The following is a 22061-nucleotide window of genomic DNA, read 5'->3' on the forward strand; positions in this document are numbered from 1 at the left end:
ACCCCTCATGTGTGGGAGCTGCCCTGGAGCAGCTACCTTCTGGGCTCAGTTTTTGGGGCTGGATTTGGGAGCTGGGAGGAGAGCTCGCATCTCCAAGACGGGTCCTTGCTTTGCAAGGCTGCGCTGCTTTGTAGTACCAACCCTGCGCAGCGTCCCTCAGCTCAGCTGCTGGTGCTGGCTCTGCGCTGGATATTTCTGAGGCTCATTCACCCCCAAAAGAGTCCCCAGACTGATACATACCCGGTCCCTGGACGGGGACAGCAGCTGGATCACTGAGAGCAGCTGAGCCCAGCGTTACTTATTTTTCTGCTGGTGAAGCCAAGCTCAAGAGACCAAGAAAATCTTAGTGAACAGCTGAGCCCCGCTGCGGGAGAGCAGGGGGCAGAATCTGGGCCCTGGGTGAGCAATCATCATGCCGCTGACGGGCCAGACCTTCATCTTCAAATGATACTCATGCAAAATTAAACTCCTTCAAGCAATCACACCATGCCCATTAAAATGGTGCCTTGGAGGACAGAAAAATAAACTGAGAAACGCAAATTAGGGATATAAATCTTTCTGGCTATGTCTGGGAGGTACCTGTTTAATTAGCAGCATTGAGCAGCCTTGATGTAGTAAGTGCTAAGTAGGAAACTTGCCAAATTTTCCCTGTTTTGATAGCAGGTGACTTGTGTTCTGTTTGAATTTCCACCTTGTGATTGTTTTTCTGTACTTGCCAGAGTTGCTGTGTTGTCTGTAGCATGAGGAATTAGCTGCTGTCACCCGGGCTAATCGGATGCCACTGCACTGGGGAGGAGCTGCCCGCACTGTCCTGCCTGAGCCCTCTGCGGTCGTGGATGTCTTTGCATCTAAGGCCTGAGGGATTGCAAAGCTATTTCAACAAAGTATTGTGTGGTGGAGTTAACGTGTTTAATCATGTTTTTTGGTTCCTGTCCTCCTGGGGTACAAAGGTCACTTGCTACGTGGAAATTTTAAAAGAAGAGCTTTTCTCCCTGCTGCGTTGGAGGAAGGCTGGGGAGGGAGGACAACCTCCATTCCCTGCAGAGGGCTCGGCCACATGGCCGAGATGCAAACCCAACCCCTCCCCAAGGGGTTGAACACGAGGGCTGCCCCATGTTGGGTTGCAGTGACCTGCTCACGCTTCTCTGCACTGCTTCCAGGGCTGCCTAGGTGAGCCAGGACCCCCAGCACGAGGTGCAGAGCCACATGCATCGGTCCTGTGTAAGGGACAATCCTCAGGGCACGGAGGAGCCTTCTGCCTTGTGTCCCCTCTTGCATAGCTCTGCTGTGGGCTTTAGGGATTTATTTGTGTGATGAATTAGAATATCTCTGCGAGGATTTGGGTTAGGCCGTTACGGAGCCTTTGTTTATATATCACCCCTGTGTATTCCAGTGCTCTGACGCTAATTGATACCACTGTAATATGAATCTTTTTAACGCTGATAATGTTTGTGAGTTATTGGATGCTTGGCCTGGACCTGCTTGGGAATTTCAGGTGAGACATCCAGAGGTGCTGCTGTCTCCCAGGCATTGCCTCGCCGGGTTTGCATCCTGCCTGTATTCATTCTGGCAGCCTCTGTATCACACTGTTTAGCAGATCACTGTTACTGACCTGTCACTGTGGGAGATGGTGGGATTAGGATGATGGAGTGGTTGGAGGGGATAAACAATAATGATGCTACTTCGGCGCAGCCCAAACTATGCCTTTCTCTTTCATGTTTTCTTTTTCTGTCGGTTTGCCATTCAAGTGTAATAAGATCAGTGCAGATAATTTGTGTATTCATACAAAACATAATTTTCGCTCCTGTGCTTTACCAGCTGCACTGCAGTCAGAAAGGCAAATACGCACTTTCTTTTGCATGGTTATGAATGGGTGCATCTGTTCCTTGAAGATAGGGAAAGGAGAGTGAAAGGACTGGAAAGGAAGGGAAGAAATCAGATGCAGCCCATGTCATTGCCTCTGTGGAGAGGGAAGCGTACAGTGGTCAGATTTTTGCAGCACGGGCTCAGTCCCACACTGATCTATTTAGGAGGTGGGTGAGACACCAGCATGTGGGAAAGGCAGAAGAAGGGGTTTTGTTCAACAGGGGAGCAGCCCGTGGAAGCACAGCCACGCTGCAGCGGGGCAGGGATGCCCAAGGGAGCTCAGCCCCACCTTGGTCAGGGTCTGCAAGCCACCATGCAAGGACAGCCAGAGCTGTGCACGGGGCTGGTCCTGCTCCTCCGCCCGGGCTGCAGCCATGAGAGCACAGCTGCCTGCTCCTGGTGCTGGCTCTGCTCTTGCGGTGCTGCCTTGTTTTGGCTCTGTGTAGGGTTTGTCTGGGAATATCAGGGCAAAGGTTGGAGCTGAGCTGGGCTGTGTTTGCTCCTCCCTAGGTGGAAATCACAGCCGCCTTGCTCCCTGGGCTCTTTCCCTTCCTGTGCCAGGGGCTGCATCCCGGAACGTCCGTCTCTGCATCCCCCAGGCTCTGCCTGACAGCCCTTGCTGGAGGTCCAACGTCCCCAGCGAAGGCAGGAGGAGGCGCAGGGCTAGAGGTGGTACAGCAGTGCAGCTAATTTATGGGGCTTGCTTTCCTCCCTCCTTTCTCTTTTCTGAGAGAGGCCCACTAGAGAGGCGGGGGGAGAGAGGAAAAGGGGTTTAATTTTCTCCTGTTATCTGGTGTCTCCAGCTGCGAGCCACGCTGACAGCCCTGGGCTGATCAAACACTCGAGCAGCCTTGATTCAGCGTCCCATCTATGTGGTCATAAATAATGTAAGTGCTCTGCCCCTGCCTGAGCCCATATCCTGGCAGCAATGCACCAGCACGTTCCCTCCTCCTGTTGCCATCATGTTGGGCTCCCGCCTTCATTGCTTGTGACACGGAGTCATTAGGCATTAGCAGTTGGCATCGGCACCTAATGACACAATCATGTGCAAACGTGTTCTTCCTCCAAGCAGGATTTTTTCAGCCAGAAATTCTGGTTCTCTCCCTCCCACTGAGATGGAGTCCCTCTGACCCCTCTGCCAGGTTTGTTTCTATTTCTCATGCACTTTGTGAGTCCAAAAGGTTCCAGATATGGGAACTGAGCACCGCTTTGGAGTGAAATACAATGCAGTCTACTTAAAATAAAAGATAAAAGTTTACTAAGGCCACTGGGAGCTTCTCAGCTACCTTCCAGCCAAGGGTCTTGACATGGTTTCTACAAGTTAAAATGTCCCTATTTAATAACTTGAGCAGTTAAAGCAGAGGTACGCTAAATGCCAGGCTTTGAAGCTGTATGAGGCAGGTGGCAGAGGTGGTGGGTGGGAGCCATGCAGGGCAGGGACAGGCCGCCCTTCCTCGCCTTCCTCACCTTCCTCTGTGCCGCAGCGACAGGGCTGGTCTCTGCTTCGCTGGGGAGATGCCGTGCAGCCTGGCTGGCGAGCGCACAGCCGATCCAGCTGTGAAAGGGGACGGGGGCTCGTCTGGGCATGGCAAGGCTGTGAGCGGGGGTCCCCCGGGGTTGGATTCCCCCAAGTGAACAGTGGCTTAATGCTTCTTTCTTTCTTTCCAGTTTCCTCACCTGCAGGAATGGGCAAGAAACCAAGCGGCTGTGCATTGGTTTGGGTGAACTGACCCCCAAAATACTAGATGATTGCGTCTGAGCAGTGCTTTTATTTATGTGGCAGCATTGTTACCTGCACCAGCTAAGGGGAGAGGGGACTGCTCCGGCTCACTGCATCCCAGCAAACTTCCCACGGAGCTCCCCGCAGGATTTGCTGCTCTCCTTGCCGTTGATTGGTTCAGGCATGTTTAATCCCAAGGGCACTTCAGGGTTTAGCTCTTTACCTCTTGCAGGCCAGCGCTTGGAGATAAGTCACTGTAATTTGCAAAGCTTTCAGTGGTGGTGAGGCTTGTGGTTACGCCGAGTCTTGATGGAAATGGTTTGGACACCGGCAGGCCGGTCCTTTTGTCTGTTTTCATGTCAGGGTTTGGAAGGAGCGCAGCGGCAATTTCTGTGGCTGGAGATGCCTGGGGAGTTCGCGTGCCCCTCCTGATCCCTCCCAACTCGTAATTACCGGGCCTGAGAAAGGACTCAGTAACTCCCCGTGCAGCTCCAAATTAGAAAAGCACTTAGGGACATATAGTCGGGCAGCTGCTCCGCTGCCCACTGAACGCCTCTTGCCCTGTAATTTGTGGGTGGGCTGCAGGACTCTGCTCAGATATTACTGCGCTACTTTATTGCTGAAGCAGGTTCTGCTGAGGAGGCCAGGAGGGGAAACTGCTTATTTCTTACAGCTGTATAAATCTGATGTTGCCACCAAATTGTTGCAATGCGGCTTTGAAGGGTTTTTTTGCCTTTTTGTGGTCCACAATTGCCGAGTCCATATTTCTATGTTAAGAAATCAGGAATCAAGTAATTGAATCTCTCTCCTCCTTCCTGTAAAATCAAGTAATTGAATTAAAGATCATGTGATATAAAAAAAAAAAAGAAAGATAAAAGAGTTCATTTTGGGTTCTCTTTATTGGCCTCTTAAATTCCAAGCTTTGCAGCCTGCTGGGAGTGTTTTATTGAGCTCTTTTCACAGCTGTGAGTAGGATGGACTTAACTGCCCGTTATCTGGGGACCCAGGAGCTGGGCTCTCGAGAGGCAGCAAGAGTCCATGGGGACTGGGAAGGGGACAGTTTTAGCCTGGGTGACCCCGATTCTGAGGGTGTGTTGCTCCTGACCCCTGCAAGGGACATGCCTATCCCAGCTGAGGTGTAACCTGTGAGAGCAAGACCCTGAAGAGGAAAAATGTTGCTGTTTTGTTGGCATCTGAGTGGCCCGTGATTGTGCCTGACAGCAGGAGATGGTCCCTGGGGTTGAGCTGCCGATGGCCGTGACTGGTCACCCAGAAAGCTGCTGAGGATGCAGCCAGAGGAGCTTCATTGGGATGCAAATGGATGTAAATTCATGTAAACATATGTCTTGGTGCAGGTAGCGGCTCGTGCCCAAATTATGCAAATGTTCTAATCCAATAATGCTAATGTCATGATTATCCAGCAACACGATGTTCATTAATATGGGTCCCTGGCTCTTACACCCATCACTGTCAACATGATTACACTGAGGCAGACTCTCAGAGTCTCTGGCAAGTGGAGACGGTCTCAGGGAGGGAAGGGGACACCCAGGTCATGGCAGGACCGGGAAGGACTCTTCGTCTGCCTGGCAAGGCCCGGAGTGCCACGTGTCCTGGGGAGTCCCCTCCACGTGCCTGGCCAAGGTACCACCCGGCTGCCACGCTCTCCTCGGGAGGCCCTTCCTCCCAGAAGGACACTCGGAGCGGATTTCACAGTCCCCAAAAGCCTGCAGAGTAGCTAAACTAGCATTTCTTAATATCCATTGCTGTGATCAGATGAACAGGACTAGCAGGGCCATCTAGTGACTCCTCTGGCTGCTTAATGACCTGGGAGGTGCCCCCCCTTAGATGGGTATAATTTTAATGTTTGTATTTTGAACCATGCCGCTGTACCTGTCCACCTCTCCCTCCATCTCCCCTTTTTTTGGCTGGTGGTTTTCCCTTGCTCTGCAGTTTTGTTTTCCCTGGTTCACTACAGAGCTGGAAAATGCTTGGGCTTCCCCACAGTGGAATGGAAATTTGTCCTGCATCGCCTTGGGTCGGGTGATATAAAGTCAGACAGCTAAATAGCCCGTAGATCTGAGAGGAGAGGGATCCTGCAGGCTGGCTTGCCTTCCTCAACGCCGCCGGTAAAGCTGCTCTCTGGGCAGGAGTCTGCTTGTCTCGGCTGTGGCCTCAATTTCTTTGCTGCTAACCCGCAGGTGCCGGTGTAGCCGCTTGCCGGGGCACTGCGGGGCTTCCTCGTGGCCGGCTGCTCCTACAGCTTTGTGCCAGCTGGCAGCCACGAAGAGCTCAGAGCTGCCTGCCCCGGGGAAGGGCTCAGCACATCACCCCGCTGCCTCCCCAGCCGGCAGGATTGCTCCCTCAGGTACCTCCTGCAGGTATATCCACGGGGTTTTTTGCAGTCCCAAAAAGAGTGGGTTTGTCTCTGTGGTGCAAACACGAGCAGCCCTGCCCAGTTCAGGGAAGCTGGGGCTGTTTGCCCCCTCCAGCAGCCTGACGCCGTAGTAATACGGATTTGCCCTTCTTGCATTCCTCCAGGGCCTTTCATTTTGCTCTCATTTACGTTGCCTTTTGCAACGTTGGCATGCTATTGGGGTTTGTGGATGGGGCCCGGAGAATGCCCTGGCGACCCTGGCACCGATTCCCTTGCAGCTCACCGAGGCTGGTTGAACCTCATGATCCAGGGATGGGCAGGACAACTCCCGGCCACACAGACAGCAGCTGGGAGGAGCAGCAGCCGGGACGGAGCTCCACCAGCCATTGCAGGGCTGTGACAGGTACGTTTACTGCACTAAGTATCAGCACCGAATGGGGGCTTTGGTTAGATTGCTTTTGACAGGATGTCGTTAGCCTGATGTGTATGTGGGAGAGGAGCAGCTATAATGCTCTCTTAATGCAGCCAAATTGCTCTTTAATTCTGCAAAACCAAGATGTTATTTCATGAATCCCAGGAGCTCACTGTGCAGCAACTTGATGCTGCCGGTTATTGGTGGCCTTTTCCCTCTGCTTGCATCCAACTCCAAATTCTCGGAGCGTCGAGTAGAAGCAGTCGTCCCCTTGCCTCCGTGAAGCTCGGCTGCTTTCTGCCCTCGCTTGGCTTCATGTGTGTTAACTCTGGAAGCTAGTGGTGACTCCTGAAATGCCTCCTCCCACCAAAATGTGAGCAGAAAGTCTATCAATTTCCATGGCAACAGGGCCAGGCCCTAAATGCTGATGTTAACTCTGTTTCTGGACATCTACGGAGTCTGAAGAGCTGGGTGTGTGGGAGGCAGCAGTACCCAGCCTGAGTGCAGCTCCCCAGGCCAACGCTCGCTGCTGGTCCAAGCTGCTGTAGGGTAACGTGCTGCTGCAGAATAAACATCGGGCTTTGCTTGTGGCTGCCTGGAAAGTCTTGAGAAGTGATGTTGTCATCCTCCTGCAGCTGGGAGACAGTTGGGAAGGGAAGAGGTAAAAGCAGGGTAAAACTACTAAGACAAGTCAGCTGGATAATCTCAGAGGACATTGACTCCAGCTCAGAAAGGCACTGAGAGCAGATAGAATTAGCCTAATAAGAGTTGATGCTACACAGAACTCTCCCCTCCCTTGAATGCAAGGGATTGGGTCTGCGTTTAGCTTACAGGCACATAACGAAAAGAGACAGCGCAATGCGAAAAGGTGGCTTTGCCTGGCCTCGCCATGGCAAACCCCTGCCAAGGCTCTGGAGTTAGGGGGAACCCAAGGACCATGAGGGAAATAAGAGGAAAAAGTCAAAAAAGGCTCATTCCTAAGAAAATATCCCTGAGGACTGGCCCTGGACGGCACTGTGTCCTGAGATGGGATGTCAGCGAGGGTGGAGCAGGACGAAGGCAGTTAGGGGGAGGGTTTGTGCGTTTCGGGGCAGCCAGGGCTCGGGGTCCTGCTTTGCCCAGGGCTGCCCTGGCCCCTCTCTCCTGCACATTTTGCTTTCTCTGGTAGGTGCTGGCTGCGAGACAGCGCGATGCAATGGCGATACCGGAGTGGGGAACGTGGCTGACATTTCTCTCATCCAAATCACCCAAATCATCTCACCCAAATCATCCCACGTTTCTAACCCAGCAGAGCGAGCTGGGTGCTGCCACCTGCCAACGCAGGGAACTCACGGTGCTTTCCGCTCTCTGCCATTGGGAGACTCTTGAAAGCAGCTAGACCAGTCCCGGGGATGCAGGTTTGCCTGCGCAGGTTAGATGGGTGTATGGGACGGGGGTGCCTCTGCTCTCGCCCTGGGTTTGGGGAGCAGTGGGTGCGTGGGCCATGCTTGCGCAGCTGCAGAGCTGCCCAGTGCCTCGCTGGCAGGCTGCCCTGCCTGCAGGCTGCCCGGCTGCTCCCCGGCACCGCTGGCTTTAGCCTCCGTGTTGAGAGACACGTGCAGGCCAGTGACGCTCAGGGGCAGCACACCCTCTCCTTGCGCACCGTTCAGTTGGATTTTCCTGCAGCTTCCCCTTCTCGCGGTGCACAGATCCATCCCTATTGAATTTGTGTGTGTTTAATATGTGCTCCATATAGCTAATGTTTACAGCAACTGATTATCTACTCTGGTTGATTTGCAGGTGAATAATGTGTCGGAAATGGTATGTCAGGGTGCACACGCACAGCATGTTCCCTCCCTGAACAGCAGAGTAGACATTTCACAGGACTCCAAAAACCAGTGCATTAAAATTACAAAACAAAACACCAACTATTTTGGGATTCACATCGAAATGGCAACATATGCTACACATTAAACATCAGCCCCTACTGAAAGTTTAGCTATTCTGGGCCCATCCTGAATGGTGCTGAAGATGCACAGAGAGCAGATGCCTCCCTACCTCCTCCTGTCCTCTTGGAAGCTCCCTTGCAGGTCCATCTGCGGGTAGAAAAGTGCTGGTAAGAGATGCCATCCCCCCTTGCCACAAGTTGGGTGTTTCATAATGTCTCTGGGAACCTTAAGCGATATTTTGAGGGGAGAGGGCTCTTTCTTGCTGGCATTTGCCCTTTGCCTGACTCTCTGAAAGGGTTTGTTTGTGTCTGCTTTGTAATAGAGTGTGGGATGTATTTTACCACAGTGATTTTGTTCGCAGCTAGTAATTGCTGGTTAAATCTGGTCAAATGATGGTTGTTAGCAGGGCCTGTTTGAGCACAGATAACCTCAGATATTATTCGCGCAGAGGAGCAGTGGGGGCCAGGGTGCACTGGGATATCGTCACTGCTGGGGAGCCTTAATCGGCACAGCCTGGAGTAAGCCTCTTAGGATTATTTAGCCAAGTTTCCTAGTTATCATTATTATTATTGCTTTATTTAGCAAATGCAAAGGGTGTTTAACCAGGTAGGGTCCGCAACACACTCGATGGGCTCAGCCAAGCCTCCCCAGCAATCGAGGGCAGAGATCTTTCGGAGGAAGCAGCCTTGTTGCTGGTAGCTGTGCATCAGCCAGAAGACAGCGCCTTGCGTGAGCCAAGGAGCAAGGCACATGTTGCTTTTCAATTAACCCCCTTCCCATGTGCAGCCATGCTGGAGCTAAGCTCATTTGAAGAAGAAAGAAATATGTTTCATACCTACCAGCGGGGTGGACTGAAGACAATGTACGTCCCGAGTCACCCCAAAGGGACGGAGGGGTCTCTTCCAGCAGCGTTGGCTTGGCAGAGCTGGGCTGGCAGCGTGGGTATCCCCTGTTCCTGTCCCTGCAGCCAGGCTGAGCTGGCATTACCTTCTGGCACCCTCTCATGCCTAAGGCTGTGGGTACTTGCTGTGGCTTAACACAGGCTTAAAAATGGCTGGCAAAAAGCAAAAAGAAAGCTAGGGCTGTGCAGGCTGGTGCTGCCTTGTGTCACCTCCCTGGGTGACTGTCAAACCTCCCTGCTCCCACCCTGCAGTGGGTCCCCCTGAGTGCAAGGGTGTGTGAGATCCAGAGGTAGTTCCTCCAAACGAAGGCTTTAATTTGGCATCAGCTCTTCATGCACTCTTCAGGCTCGTGTCTTCTGCAGCAGCACCGGCAGAGCAGAGGGTTTCTGTGAGATCGTTTGGGTTTGAGCTGACAAAGCATTAAATAAAGAACCAGTGGGTCAGTCATCGAATCTCTGGTAAGCGATGGGGATGTGCAGTTCTGCTGCTGTACTTTTCATTTGGAAAGGAATTGATTAAACTGGAATCAGCCTTCATTCTTGCCCATTTAAACCTGGAGTAACTGACAGCAGAATTTGATGCTTGGCATTTGAAACAAATTTGGTTGAAGTGTGTCCTGAGGATAGCCTGTATTTTTGGATGCATGTTTAATTTACGTGCTACTGTTTTGTTTGCTGTAGGAATGCTCCTTCTGTTTGCCCATTTGCACGGCACCGGCAGCACGGCTCCCTGGTCACGTAAGGAGGCTGGGCTGCTGCATGGCTCTGCTCAGGGCATGGGGTGAGTTAGTGGCACAGGCTTTGTTTGGGATGTGCTTAAGTCTCTGCTTATGCCCCTTGTTCAGGACAACATTTAAAGTCTAAGCTGTCCTGGGACAGGATCCTTTTCTGAGCCTGGGCTGGAGTTGGAGTGATGGCTCCTGCATCCCACATCCCAGCTCTCATTATGGGATGCTTTTGGCACACCAGCCCTCATCTGATGTGAGCAGCTGAACCACTCTGTTGCACCTCAGAACAAGCTGCTGAAGTGCAATGTTGCGTGTGCTGAGCTCAGGATGTTGTCACGACTTGCACGCACCATGGAGAGGAAACACAGCTGTTGACAGGGGCAATGTGCTCTTCTCCATCATCCTGTTCCTGCTTTGCTGTTGACTCTGTGATGGCCATCTTCACCTTCTCTAAAGGATGTCCTCCCTTACTCCAGGGATGGAGTATCCCCCTGCAGAGTGGCTCTGCTCCCTGCCAGGCAGAGCTGTCGGTCGTGCTGCTGAAAGCAGCCACGTGGTATTTAAACTATCTCCCCTCTTGCTGGGCTGGCGAGGAAGCCAGCGTTCCCCCTTTCAGGGAAATTAAGGCCACGTGCATGGGCACTGCAGTAGCTCTGAATCACCCCGGCAGAGCGAGGGATCAAATCAAGTCACATTCCAGGGCATTAGACAGACGGTGGGAATTAAAAGCTTTACCTGGAAACTGGCTTTGTATCTCCAAGCCCTGCTTTTGTCTCCCAGCCCAACTCTCTATTTTTGTCCCTTTTACCTTCCGTGTTGTCATGTGTCTTGTATGCCAGTGCTTGGTGCCTGCCAGCCCCAGCCATGTTCGGGGAGCCCTCGGTAAATACTGGGCTGTGCAGCCTAGGAGGAAACATTCAGACAGTGTGAGATGGCAGGAAAAGTGTGGTTTATCAAAAACAAGCTGCTTTGGGACTCATTAAAAGCTAAGGAAAGGTTCCAGCTGCTTTCAGTAGGCTTGGGATCGGCCAGAGACTAGAAAGTCCCATCTGGCCTATTAGCAGTAAGTCCTGGTTTTGTTTCTTCCAGTCTATAAGGTTTGGGGACAGGGTCTCCCGTGGGGACCGGTCCTGCCCTGACAGCAGGGAGGTTTTCCTGCTTCAGCTCTGCCTTTGCTTTTCCCTTAATCTGGTCCCCGCCTGCACCCTGCCCCTTGTGTCACCGGTTGCTCTCTGCATCCCTGGGTGAGCTGCGCATCTCCCATGGGTGCTGCTGGGCCTTGATCCTGGCCGTGGGCTCTCAGTGGTGTGGGGCAGCTTTCGGAGTACTGCACGACACAGGAGGAGGCAGAGATCAGGGGTTCACCTTAATTCCCAGAACCTTGATTTTCTGACCTGTAAAACAATCCTTTTCTATTTGTGTCTTGTGCTCTTTGAGGACACATTTGAAATAATGATGCTTTTGTAATGGCAATAATTACATTAGGCTCTCATACATAACTTAATTTTATTTATTTATTTATTTGCCCTTTCTTAGAGGGAATTACTGCTATTTTCTGAGCATCAGGTCCAATTTTTGCTTTGATTTGTCTGAGTCCACACCGCATCCTGGATGCTGCACCCAAAGATGGAGCCTGTCTGGATGAGCACATCCAGGCTGCTCCAAACCTGGAGGCAGCTCTTTGTGCCTTGCCTGACGTTCCCACCCATCGTCTTGCCACCCACGAGGTTTTTCAGCCTCGACCACATGAATGTGAAGCAGGTGGCATTTCCATCTGAATTAATATACTAGGAGTCCTTGGTTGTGGGAAGGGGGTTAAACTGTCTCAGGCTGTATCCGCTGTTGGACCTTGCTGCAAGAGAGCAGTTTGTCTCCTGGCAGAGCAGCACAGATCACCTCTGCCCAATAAGCGGGAGCCGCCTTGAAGCAAAAATATGGCAGAGGGAGGAAGGAGCGGCTGAGTGGTCTCCTGTTCTCCCAGGTCATTAGAGCATCCGTGTGCAGCATGCCTAGGTACAGAGCGATGACAAGTTTGGATGCTTCAGGAGAGAAACGTTTGCTTCCTGGCGAGAAGTAAACTAGGTTAGTTTGCCTAGTGTCAGTATGTTATGAGTCAGGGAAGTTCATTAACATTTACCAAACTCTGAATTAAAAATTGAATTTTTCATTAGACAAAAAGGTTGGGTGTCATTTTGCTGGGTTTGGGGGAAAATTCTCCAAAGAACTGAGCTTTATTTTTTATAGACATCTGCATGCCAGCCTGCAGGAGACGGCAGTTCTCTGTGCATTGATGTGGGGTCTGTGTGTTGTCAGGTTACCTGGCGGTACCAGCTGTGATGGGCTTGACATGGTGGAGGGTGACCAGTGCACGCCGTGCGTCCCTGCTTCACGCCAGACCCACCACGCTTGAGCCAGCAGAAAGTCTGCACTGGGGGAGTTGCCCCTACAAAATATTTCAGCCACATTTTCCTGGGCAGGGTGAGTTTCTGTGCAGCATTTTGCACCATGTTCGCACAGCATTACTCTTCTGGCACTCCTTACTCAAAAGCCCACTTCCAGTAGCTTGTGGAACCAGGGATTTATTGATTTGAACATGGGAGGAGATTAGGTAAAAACACCTGTTTGAGACCAACTCCCTGAGCAAACCACAGCTCAGCGTTTACCAGGGAGCCCGTGGCAGGCTGCAGGGAGCCTGTCCCCTTCCCGGCTGGTGACGGGGCCGGTCCCTGCCCAGAGAGGTTGCCGGAGGAGTGCTGAACTTGGCTGCGCTGGCTGTGGGCCCTGGCCCAGCCCATCGCTCGCTCCGCTGTGATGCTTTACCTGCTGCATTGCTCTATGCCGGCAGCTACAAGCTGGTTGGGAGAGGCTGTGCCGGCTGGGCTGCGAGCAAGTGCCATGTGTTGCTTCAGTCCCTGGTGCGTTCCCAGCCCCAGAGGCTGCGGAGAGCTCGTCCAGCCTGCCCGGCTCATGCTGAGCTCCGGAGAGGGCATTGCTGTGGGCTGGGGCCAGCTACGGCAGCGGGGTGCCAAATCAGGGCTGCCCCTGCCCCTGCGAGCAGCGGTGCGGCTGGAGCTGGGAGCAGGCTGCGTGCCACCCGCGCCCCTGCTCAGTATGCAGCAGATCACCTCCCTGGCACGGCCCTGCAGCGAGCCGGGAGGGCACGGGGGCTGCCACAGTCCCCAGGGGCTGGGGCAGCCCTGCTTCCCTCTCCGCAGCACGCTGGGGACACGATGCAACGGGACAGCGGCTCCTGACCCCGTGTGGTGACCTTCCCCCCTCCAGAGAGGTCTGGCGGGGACCGACCCCACTTTGGCAGGGAGATGGGGTGGACGGGTGCGGGGAGGTGGGCTTCGACCCAACTTCTGCTTTGCTCCCCCCAGGCATGGCGGGGGCTTTGCTGGGGAAGGGGCGGGGGGCTGGCTGCCCACGCTGGCGGCCGTGTGGCCGGGGCGGCGGGCCGGCCACAGCCCTCATTTCTCTGCTGCTGGGTACCGCTTTGTTGCTAGCTGGTGACATCACCCGAGAGCCCACCCCCTGCCTCTTATCCGTCTCTCTGTCTAGCTCACTTATTCACAGGCAGCGCTGGCAGGATCAGGGACTGTGCGAGAGCCAGAGCTGGCGGCAGCAGCATGCGTGTGGCATCTGAGGCTCAGGGCGCGAGAACCACGTAAGGTGCCTGCCAGAGCTTCCCCCCTCGCCTGCCTCCGCTTCCCCCGGCGGAAACTTCACAGCTCCCTCACGCACAGTCCGGGCTTCTCCGGAGGAGCTTGGTGCCGACAGCCGCATGCATGACACTCCGAAAAGGAGAGAAAATGACCATAAGTATCCAGGAGCACATGGCTATTGACGTCTGCCCCGGCCCCATCAAACCCATCAAGCAGATCTCCGACTACTTCCCCCGCTTTCCCCGTGGGCTTCCCGCCGCCGTCGGCCGCAGCAGCGCCCTGCGCTCCGCCGTCAGCCAGCCCTCCGTCAGCCCCGCCGAGGCCCCCCGCGAGGAGGACGAGGACGTGGACCAGCTTTTCGGGGCGTATGGCACGACGCCCGCCGAGCAGCCGACCAAGTCCCAAGCACCCGAGGAGGTGGTGGACCCCGAGGGCTACGAGTCCGACGACTGCAGTGAGTTCCTAAGTTTTCACGGGAGTTTGCTGGGTGCTGAGGGCAAGGGTGGGTCTTAGGACTGGTCCCCCATCTTGCTGCCTGAGCCGTGCGCCCTTCCTGGCTGCCGACCATGCTGTCCATCCCTGGGATTACATTGCAGCAGTGACAAGCCCTCTGCTCTAGCGAGGGAGGCTGTCACAGCACGGCTCCGGCGCTGCCCCTGGGTGGAGGGAGGCCCTGGGAGTGTCCCTGCTGCAGCCAGGCTGGCCAGTGAACCCAAACTAGGGAAGTCTCCCAAGAGCCACCAGTTGCTGTGCTTTGCCGTTGCGGTTGATGCACTTCTCTGCCTCATCCCTGCTCAGCTCCTTGCCTCCGAAGGCTGCCAGCTGGGCTCAGACTCTTCAGTTAATCCGTCTCGGTGGTGCAGCCTGCTCCAGCCACCCTGCTGATTAGCTGGCGATACGCTCCGGCATCGCCCAGCTCCAGATGGGGGAGATTTGTTCAGAATGACATCCGCCCAGGAAATCTCTGCCCTCTCCCTCGGCAAACTCTGGCGTGTCATTCCTCACCCTCCAGCTGCAGACAGAGCCCTGCACAAGACCGGGGGGGCTTTTGAACAGAAGGCTTTGGTTCTGGTAGATGCAGGTGAGGTTTAACAGGTTTGCAGTGAGGTTTAACCCCTCCCCACCCAAAACGTCCTTCCCACCCAGCTCGGTGGAGCTTGCAGGCTGCAAAGCAGCTGCTGTCTGGCTCTGCCAGCCACAGTGGCTGGGATAGTGTTGCTTTCCTTGAGGTCGGTTAAAACCGAAGGTCTCGATTCAGCCCAGCCTTTAGGGGCCAGATCCTGCGAGGGGCTGAGCACAAAGTTTGAAGCTGGGAGATGGTGAGGAAGGGAGTCAGTGCTGCTGAGTGCTGCTGCGTGCTCGTCCTGGGGGAAGGGGGAGGCTGAGCTCCCACGATGCTGAGCTGTTTGCGGCCCAGCGCCGGGCAGGCGGTGGCTTTCCCTGTGCAAAATGTCACCGCCCTGCCTCGGCATCGCTCCCTCGCTGCCAGGTGCTGGGCTGGCCTGGGGGGCTGTCAGCTATGCCAGACGCTGGAGCGTGGCCCCAGGGAGAGCTCCCCAAAGGGCTGTGCTTGCTGCAAGGTGACACGGCCGCCCCCGTGCCCTCCTCTGCCTGCTGACCACCAGCCCCGGCCCCGGGAGAGGCTGGGGCTCTGGGTGCAAGCCCTGAACTGACGCTCCCTTTCTCCCCATCCCGGTGTCGGTGTCAAGCTCTCTTAGGAGAAGGTGGGAGCCGCTGTGCTCCCAGGAAGAGCATCCCTGCTAAGCCACGTTTGTCCCAGCCAGGCAGTTAACAGTGACTTTAACCGGATTTGGGTTATTTGCTGCTCTAATTATTAGATCGTCTTTGCTCATCCCAGCAATAGAAATGGGAGCAACTGGGCTTTAGAGCCAGAGGTGTGTGTGGGAGCTGAAGTGCTCGGGGCCGTGGCGCACAGCGCTTTCACCGGGTGACTCACGGGGAAATTGTCCAGGGCGCTGCCTTCTGCATTTAGCCCCGCTGGCAATTCTGGAAGCGGCTCGGCTCAGTGCCGGGGGCCGGTGGGTGTTTGTCTCGCCCTGGCTGGTGTTAGGAAGAGTGTTTCTTGCAGCGTAACAGGTGTCAGGCAAACTGCTGAGGCTGTTTTGCCAGATGTGGTGAGTTTTCCGCTGGCAAAGGCACAGCGGTGCCAGGAGCAGAGCAGGGAGGTGGCACTGCTGGTGTCACATCTCTGGGGACAGCACAGGATGGTCCCAGCTGCTCTCAGGGCACTGGTTGGCATAAATGTGCAGGATAAGACTGTTACTCCTCCATGTTTAGCAGCCAAGTTGCAAAGCCAGACAAGGGCTCGCTGGCCGCATTTCCCAGGTGGGGAGCTGGGAGGGGATTCATGCAGCCTGACTTGAGCTATCGGCTACGCTGGGGAGTGTCTTTCAGCTCCCCCACGTCCCTGGCGGGTGTTCAGGGCTGCTGCATTAGTCACCTGCGCTAAATTTCCCCCGGGGAGCCTCTCTCCACCTGTATGGCACAACAGTGTTGGGGATTAGGTGGTGTCAGTTCCCTCTGGCATCACACAGGGTTCGGGGAGTTGACTGAGGTCTGTGGGGATGGTGGTGTCGGAGCCTGGGTGCAGCACCCATGAGTCGAGGGCTTGCTGGGCAGGGGCGTGCCTTCCCTCGCTCCCCAGAGATGCTCCCAGCACGGCCCCCAGAGAGGTGCGGGGAGAGGGTTTTGCCATGGCAGGATCCATCGGGAGGAGGAGGAGAGGACGGCTCCTTCCCGTTTGTCCCACCTGCCTGCAGGTTTCCCTCCTCCAACACCAAAGCGATGGTGCTGGCTGGCCGGGTGGGAGGAGTAGAGCTGCCCCTGCCTGGAGAAATGCAGCATTTGTCTGGGTTTCCCCTACACTCATTCCTGCCTGGGGTTACTTCTCCAGCCTGGTGTTTCTGGGTTTCCAGCAGCACCAGCCCGATGGGTGACAGAGCTGCGCTGCTCGGTCACCGCAGCACTGCAGGGTGGCATCGGGCAGGGGCTGGACTGGAGCTGCCAGCTTCCCTGCCTGACCTCCGGCACCCCTGGCAGGGCTGCAGGGAACAGTCCAGGGTAGGTCCTGCCTGCGCCCTGCTGCAGCTCGCCGGGGCTGGCTCCCTGCACCGCGTTCCTTAATCCTTTGCCGAGTCGTGTTCCTGACCCCATCAGCAATCCTGGGAGGTGCCTGCAGAGCTGGCAGGAGCTCCCCTCCTCCAGACGGCCTCTCCCTGGGACGGGGGCAGCCCCAGAGCAGGGCAGCCCCGGGAGAAGCATCAGCATCTGAAGCTTCATCAGAAGCATCCAAGCAGGGAGGCCTGACCCAGCAGTTTGGCATCTACAGGGAGCAGGGACATGTGTGTGTGTGTGTGTGTGTGCGCGTGTGTTTGGTGCTTTGGAAAACCAAGAATCCCAGGGCTGCAGGAGGCAGGTGGGATCCCTCCAGAGGTGGGCAGGGACCCAGCTGAGGTGTGGTAGGGTAGGAGGGGAACCCGCTGACCTGGGCATTCGCCACGGGCAGATGGCACCGGTCACTGGGAGGCTGATGCAGAGGCTGGAGTTGATGGCTCTGGGGCATGTGGGGCTGAGGCCAGCGGTTTGGGGCACCGCGGTGCAGCCCTGCGGAGCCGGGGAGCACACTGCGCAGGGGAGCACACTGCGCAGGGGAGCTGTGGAGGTGCCGAGGAAAACAAGCATGGTCCCCGCGGGGCAGCCGTAAGCAGCCTGTTGAATGCAGTGAGTGGCAGAGAGCAAGCAGGGCTGGGGAGCTGACAGAGAAGATAATGAGCGAAGACGTCGGGGCTGGCTCTGGGAGCACTGGGAATCGCGCAGAGCCAGCCTTTCCCATCAGACCTGCCAGGAGTGTTGTGGTGAGGATTTGCAAGGTCATGGTCAGCACCCTCTGCCATACCAGGGCCTTTGGGAGACTGCTGGGAGAGGGATTTGTCACCAGCCTATGCCTCCTCTGTCCCACCTTTGCAGGGACGCTCCGGGACTGGAGCCCACGCTGTACAGAGCAGGACTCTTTCGACAGTAGGTTTGTCCCCAGCGAAGCTGCTGAGGAGGGGGGATGAGGCAGGAGAGGTGGGGAAACGCGTGTTTGGTGCGAACCCTGCAGAAGGGTGGTTTGGTGCCATTGGACCAGTGCTAGCATCTGCTGTGAGCTGAGGGGACCAGCAGGGATTTGGGGATGGGAAGTGGGGGGATTTGCTCCTACTGCCTCGGGACACCGGGCTCTCACCTCATCTTTGGTTTCCCTGGCTGGTGCCCGGTGACAGCAGCAGCGCCCTGTCCCCTGGGGTCCCCAGCCACCAGGGACGCTTCCCACCCAGCCAGGCAGCACACTGCCAGGGGAACTTGGTTCACAAGAAAAATAAGCAAATGCCAGCTAGGTGGCAATGTGCCACCTGCGAGGAGCTGGGTCTTGCCTCCCATCTCCCCTGATTCCACGCAAATCGCTGCCCCGCAAGTGGCTGCGCTTTCCCCTCCACAGCACCAGTGTGGATTTGTACCTGACAGATTTTTAAAGGTCTCTGAAATCTGTACACAAGCAACACAGAGGTAGAAACGTGGTCCCTCTGAGGGAGCGCTGCTGTGGCTGCTCTCACCGGGGGACAGCACTGGAGGGAGCGGCCATCCTTCTTCTGTAGCATGCAAGCAAGTTTCTAGCCCTTGAAGAAATGCTTCATTCCCCTGAGCTGCTGTTTGGCTTTGGAGCGAGGCTGTGGCCCGTGCTGGAATTTCCTCCCTCCTCTGTAGAGGAGCAGGTTTTTGGATGGGGAGGCAGCCCAAGAGCAGGGGGTTGCAGTGGGAGCTGGCGTTTCTGGAAGAGCTGCCCCATACTGTTCCTGCCAGTGCTCCAGGGCTGTTCATACATGTACAAACCCAGCCAATTTTGTAGCGTGCCCAGCTTTATTCATGGGAGGAGCAGGCTCCCGAGCTCCCGAGCTGCAGCAGCATAAAAACGACTTCTCCGAACTACAGCTGAGAGGCCTGTCCTGGTGCACGGCTGCTCGTGATGCCTGCTGCAAGCAATGCCACAGAAGTTATTTAAGAAGACTCTTATTTTGAGCAAAGGAGATAATTAGGCAGGCAAAGCCGTCATGCAGATATTAATTACTGGCTGCTTATAGTCGTAAAGAAGAATGAAGGTCTGAAGGGGTGCAGGGTTTGCAAGTCACCTGGCAATGCTTTTGGCCAGACAGGAGGAGGCAGGAGAGATGATGAGGGGAAATGTGCATTGAAACGATGAGAATATTTACTTCTGAAACGCAGCTCCTTAGCATATGCTGCCACTGCTATTTATAACCTTTGAATCGTCTTTTCAATCCAGATAAGGGCAAAAGAAGTATTTTTTTACTCAGGAAACTAAACAAACCACCGCTGATTTCAGCAGAGCCTGGAGCATGGTTTTGCCTACCATACCACAACCCGAGCTGCTTATGCCAAAGAAATGCGTATAGGTACTGGGCGGTGTTGGGCCTGAGGTTTAAGGGCATGGGGGAGCTTGTAGCCCTCCCAGGGGAGACAGGAGGTGTTAACCAAGGTGACTTTGGATTAGCTCCTGTCTGGATATCCAGGTATCGGGAAGGTGCTGGCATGGGGTGAGCTCTCACCCTTTCCTGCTGGCCGCCCTGCCGGTGGTCTGGGTGGAGGCTGCGCATCGGGTGCTCCTGGCCCTCCTTGGACCCGAGGAGCCTTCAGCCCCCGGAGATGCTCGTTCCCAGGGGGAGGCCGTGGCCAGGGACACCCTGAAGTGCTGGAGATAAATGTGGGGCACCCGGTGAGGCCAGCACGCAAGGGCAAGCAGGGTCTATCCGGGCATCCATCCTCCAACAGCGATGGAGGGAGCATATGGGCTGTGGCCTGCAGTGTCTCTGCTAATGAAGGAGCTGCGTGGCTGCTGGTTAACGAGGGGCCCTCTTTCTGCCTGGCTCCCTCCCTCCCCAGCAGCCTGCCCAGCCCTTCACCTTCCCCTGGTCCCGGCGTGCAGGAGGAGAGACAGTGCCCGGCTGGAGGAGGGAGGCTTCCTGCCCTGTGCGGCTCTGCCACCCTCATCCCTTCACCGACACCCCTTGCTCCAATGCGCTCGAGCCCAAGGGGTTCCCAGATCTTTCATCTTTGTATTTAACACTAAAGGCAATTTTGGGGGGTTGTTAATTGCAATACTGTATTTCATTAAAGGAAGAGAGAGGGAGAGATTTGAAGGCCATCTCTAAATTGAAATTGCTGAAAGTCTAATTGCTGCTGACATCAGGGACCATTTAGTGCTGTAAAACATAATTGCGTCTCTGAACTGTTCTGAGCAGATAAGTGTTCCTGTGAACACTCCTCCTGGAGAAGACAGAAGAGCTGATGAGCATCCATCAACCAGCCTTGCGAAGAAGCAGCTCCCTGCTCCAGAGCTTGCCAGGGGCTGGCGCTGTGTCTCCGAAATGAAGAAATATTAATTGCTGTAGTTTTTAAGTGAAAAACCCATGACAGGGCAGGGAGCAGTTGCAAGAAAGAAAAGTTGTGTTTGTTCCTCATTCCTGGTCCTGTTGAATTCAACCACACCCGTGGAGCTCCCGAGGAAGGAAGGTCTCCTGCCTGTGTGCTGGATCCGGTCCCTGCCGCGCTTTTGTGTAGGACTGGGAATGTCCTGCCCTGCCTGCAGCAACGGACCGGAGTCCCACGGTGCTGCCAACTGGCACCACGTGGTCCAGGTGCCAACAGAAGTGTCCGTGTCCCAGCATGGTGTGCTGCCCCTGGGACATGTCCCAAAACCTTCCACAGGACACCTTTTTCATGGAGCAGCTCATGGTGATGCTGACTTTCAGAAGTGTCCCATTCCCACCTTCCTTCGCCACCTTCCCCGGCTGATGCTGAAACCCGCAGCGATGCCCGTGGCTGTAGGTTCGTGCCAGAGATCAGTGCTACCATCAGATCTGGGGGTTTACAGCCGTCAGGCTGTGCAGCGCCTCGACTCGGCACCTTGCGGGATCCATCCCTGACAAGCCACGCACCCTTTCCCCGCGGGGGCACGCGAGTCGCAAGCAGCAGCCCAAGAGGGTCTGTGCGTGGACCGTGAGTGCTGCGGGTGCTGGGCAAGCTTGGCCCCGGCTGCGGGAGGCTGCTGGGACTGACGGTGCTGTTTTCCAGGGGTGACCCTGGGGGCTTTCAGAGGGCTTGCTCCCACGTGGGGCAGGGAGTCAGTCCTCCGAGCTGCCCCAGCGCTTGCTGCCCGCGCTGCCCTGCCCTGTGCTTCTGGACCTGGACGAGGCGCTGCCGCACCCGGGGAGGCAGGAGCGCACGCAGCCACCCGGCAAAGCGATCTTCAGCAGCCCTGCTTGGAAATGGCAAGAAGCAATTTCTGTTCCTCCTGAGGAGTCATTTACCAACATTTTACATGGGGCTGTAAGTGCACAGAATTACTTGCTGCCTTTCAGGACCTTTAAAATTATCTCCATTGCAGAGGAGAATTAAAGCAATGGAAGAATAGGGACGTATCTTTTATAGTGCATTAAAAAATACCCAGTCTGAAGGTTACTGAACCTGTGCTTTCTGTAAGGGAGAGCTAATCCAGACAATCCCCAGCAGTCTTTTTACTGCTCCACTCTGATCTCCCTGGCACAAAATCCATGAGCAGGTTATCTTGGGAGCAGCAATGCTGATAAGCAGAGGGACTTAAGGCTTTTGGACTTCTTTTTAATTAGTTCTATAGTGGTTTTTTTGTGCACGCCTCAATTTCTCCCAGCGTAGAGCCTTGCTGGGCTTTCTAATGGCAGTCGCGATGCGAAAGCTTCCCTGACTTTGGAAGGTAAGGAACCTGCTCAATCATCGGTTCCCTCCTCTGCGGGCTGTGCCAAAGCTCGTGGGTCTGTTCTGCAAGCACCGGTGCCTCTTCCATGTCTTGAGCATCTCTTGGGCTGAGAAACTCTTCTCCTTGGGGTGTCCCAGGCCACCGAGGGGGCGGGTCTGCCACCCTGCGTGGGCCGGGCGAGGGCACGTAGCCTGCAAGGACAGGGGCTGGGTAAGGGAGCAGAGCACAGATTTATCACCGCGTTTTGCCTTTCATCCCGCAGGTATAAATAGAAGCTACTTCAGCCTCCCCGTCACCCTGGGTGCTGATGGGAAATGTCAGCAATAAACAATTTCTGCCGACTCCACCAAGAGTGGGAGCGGTGCTGTGCCAGGACGCTGCGCTGCCCGCGGGCTCCAGGCGCGCTTGCCGTATCCCACAGCTAAGCCCGGAGACGCATCTGCCGGTTATGCTGGCCTCTAATAATTTTGTGGCCCACTGAATTAATCAAAATGCCCAAAGGTCAATGGGAGAAGAGGCCGCATTCCTGTGCAAGTCGGGTTTATTTTCCTTTTTAGAGCCTGTGTTAAATGCCAGACCCTGGCTGGCACCTTCCCATCAATCTCTCCCAATTCATGGATGAAGAAAGAAGGTCAGAACCTGCTAATGAGTTCAGCTCTC

At 55.2% G+C, this 22061-nt stretch overlaps 1 protein-coding gene across 1 annotated transcript in view; it reads left to right on the top strand.

Annotated features, from left to right (window-relative positions):
• The first annotated feature begins 13694 nt into the window (after window positions 1-13694).
• The window catches only part of DOC2B (double C2 domain beta), a 35333-nt gene continuing 26966 nt past the window's right edge, over window positions 13695-22061 (top strand). The window contains exon 1 of the mRNA XM_072881927.1: window positions 13695-14048. Within this exon, the coding sequence (XP_072738028.1) occupies window positions 13718-14048 (331 nt within the window). The 5' untranslated portion in view covers window positions 13695-13717. The remainder of the gene's footprint in view (window positions 14049-22061) is intronic.

Source organism: Ciconia boyciana, chromosome 17, assembly GCF_034638445.1.
Source record: "Ciconia boyciana chromosome 17, ASM3463844v1, whole genome shotgun sequence".
NCBI lineage: Eukaryota > Metazoa > Chordata > Aves > Ciconiiformes > Ciconiidae > Ciconia > Ciconia boyciana.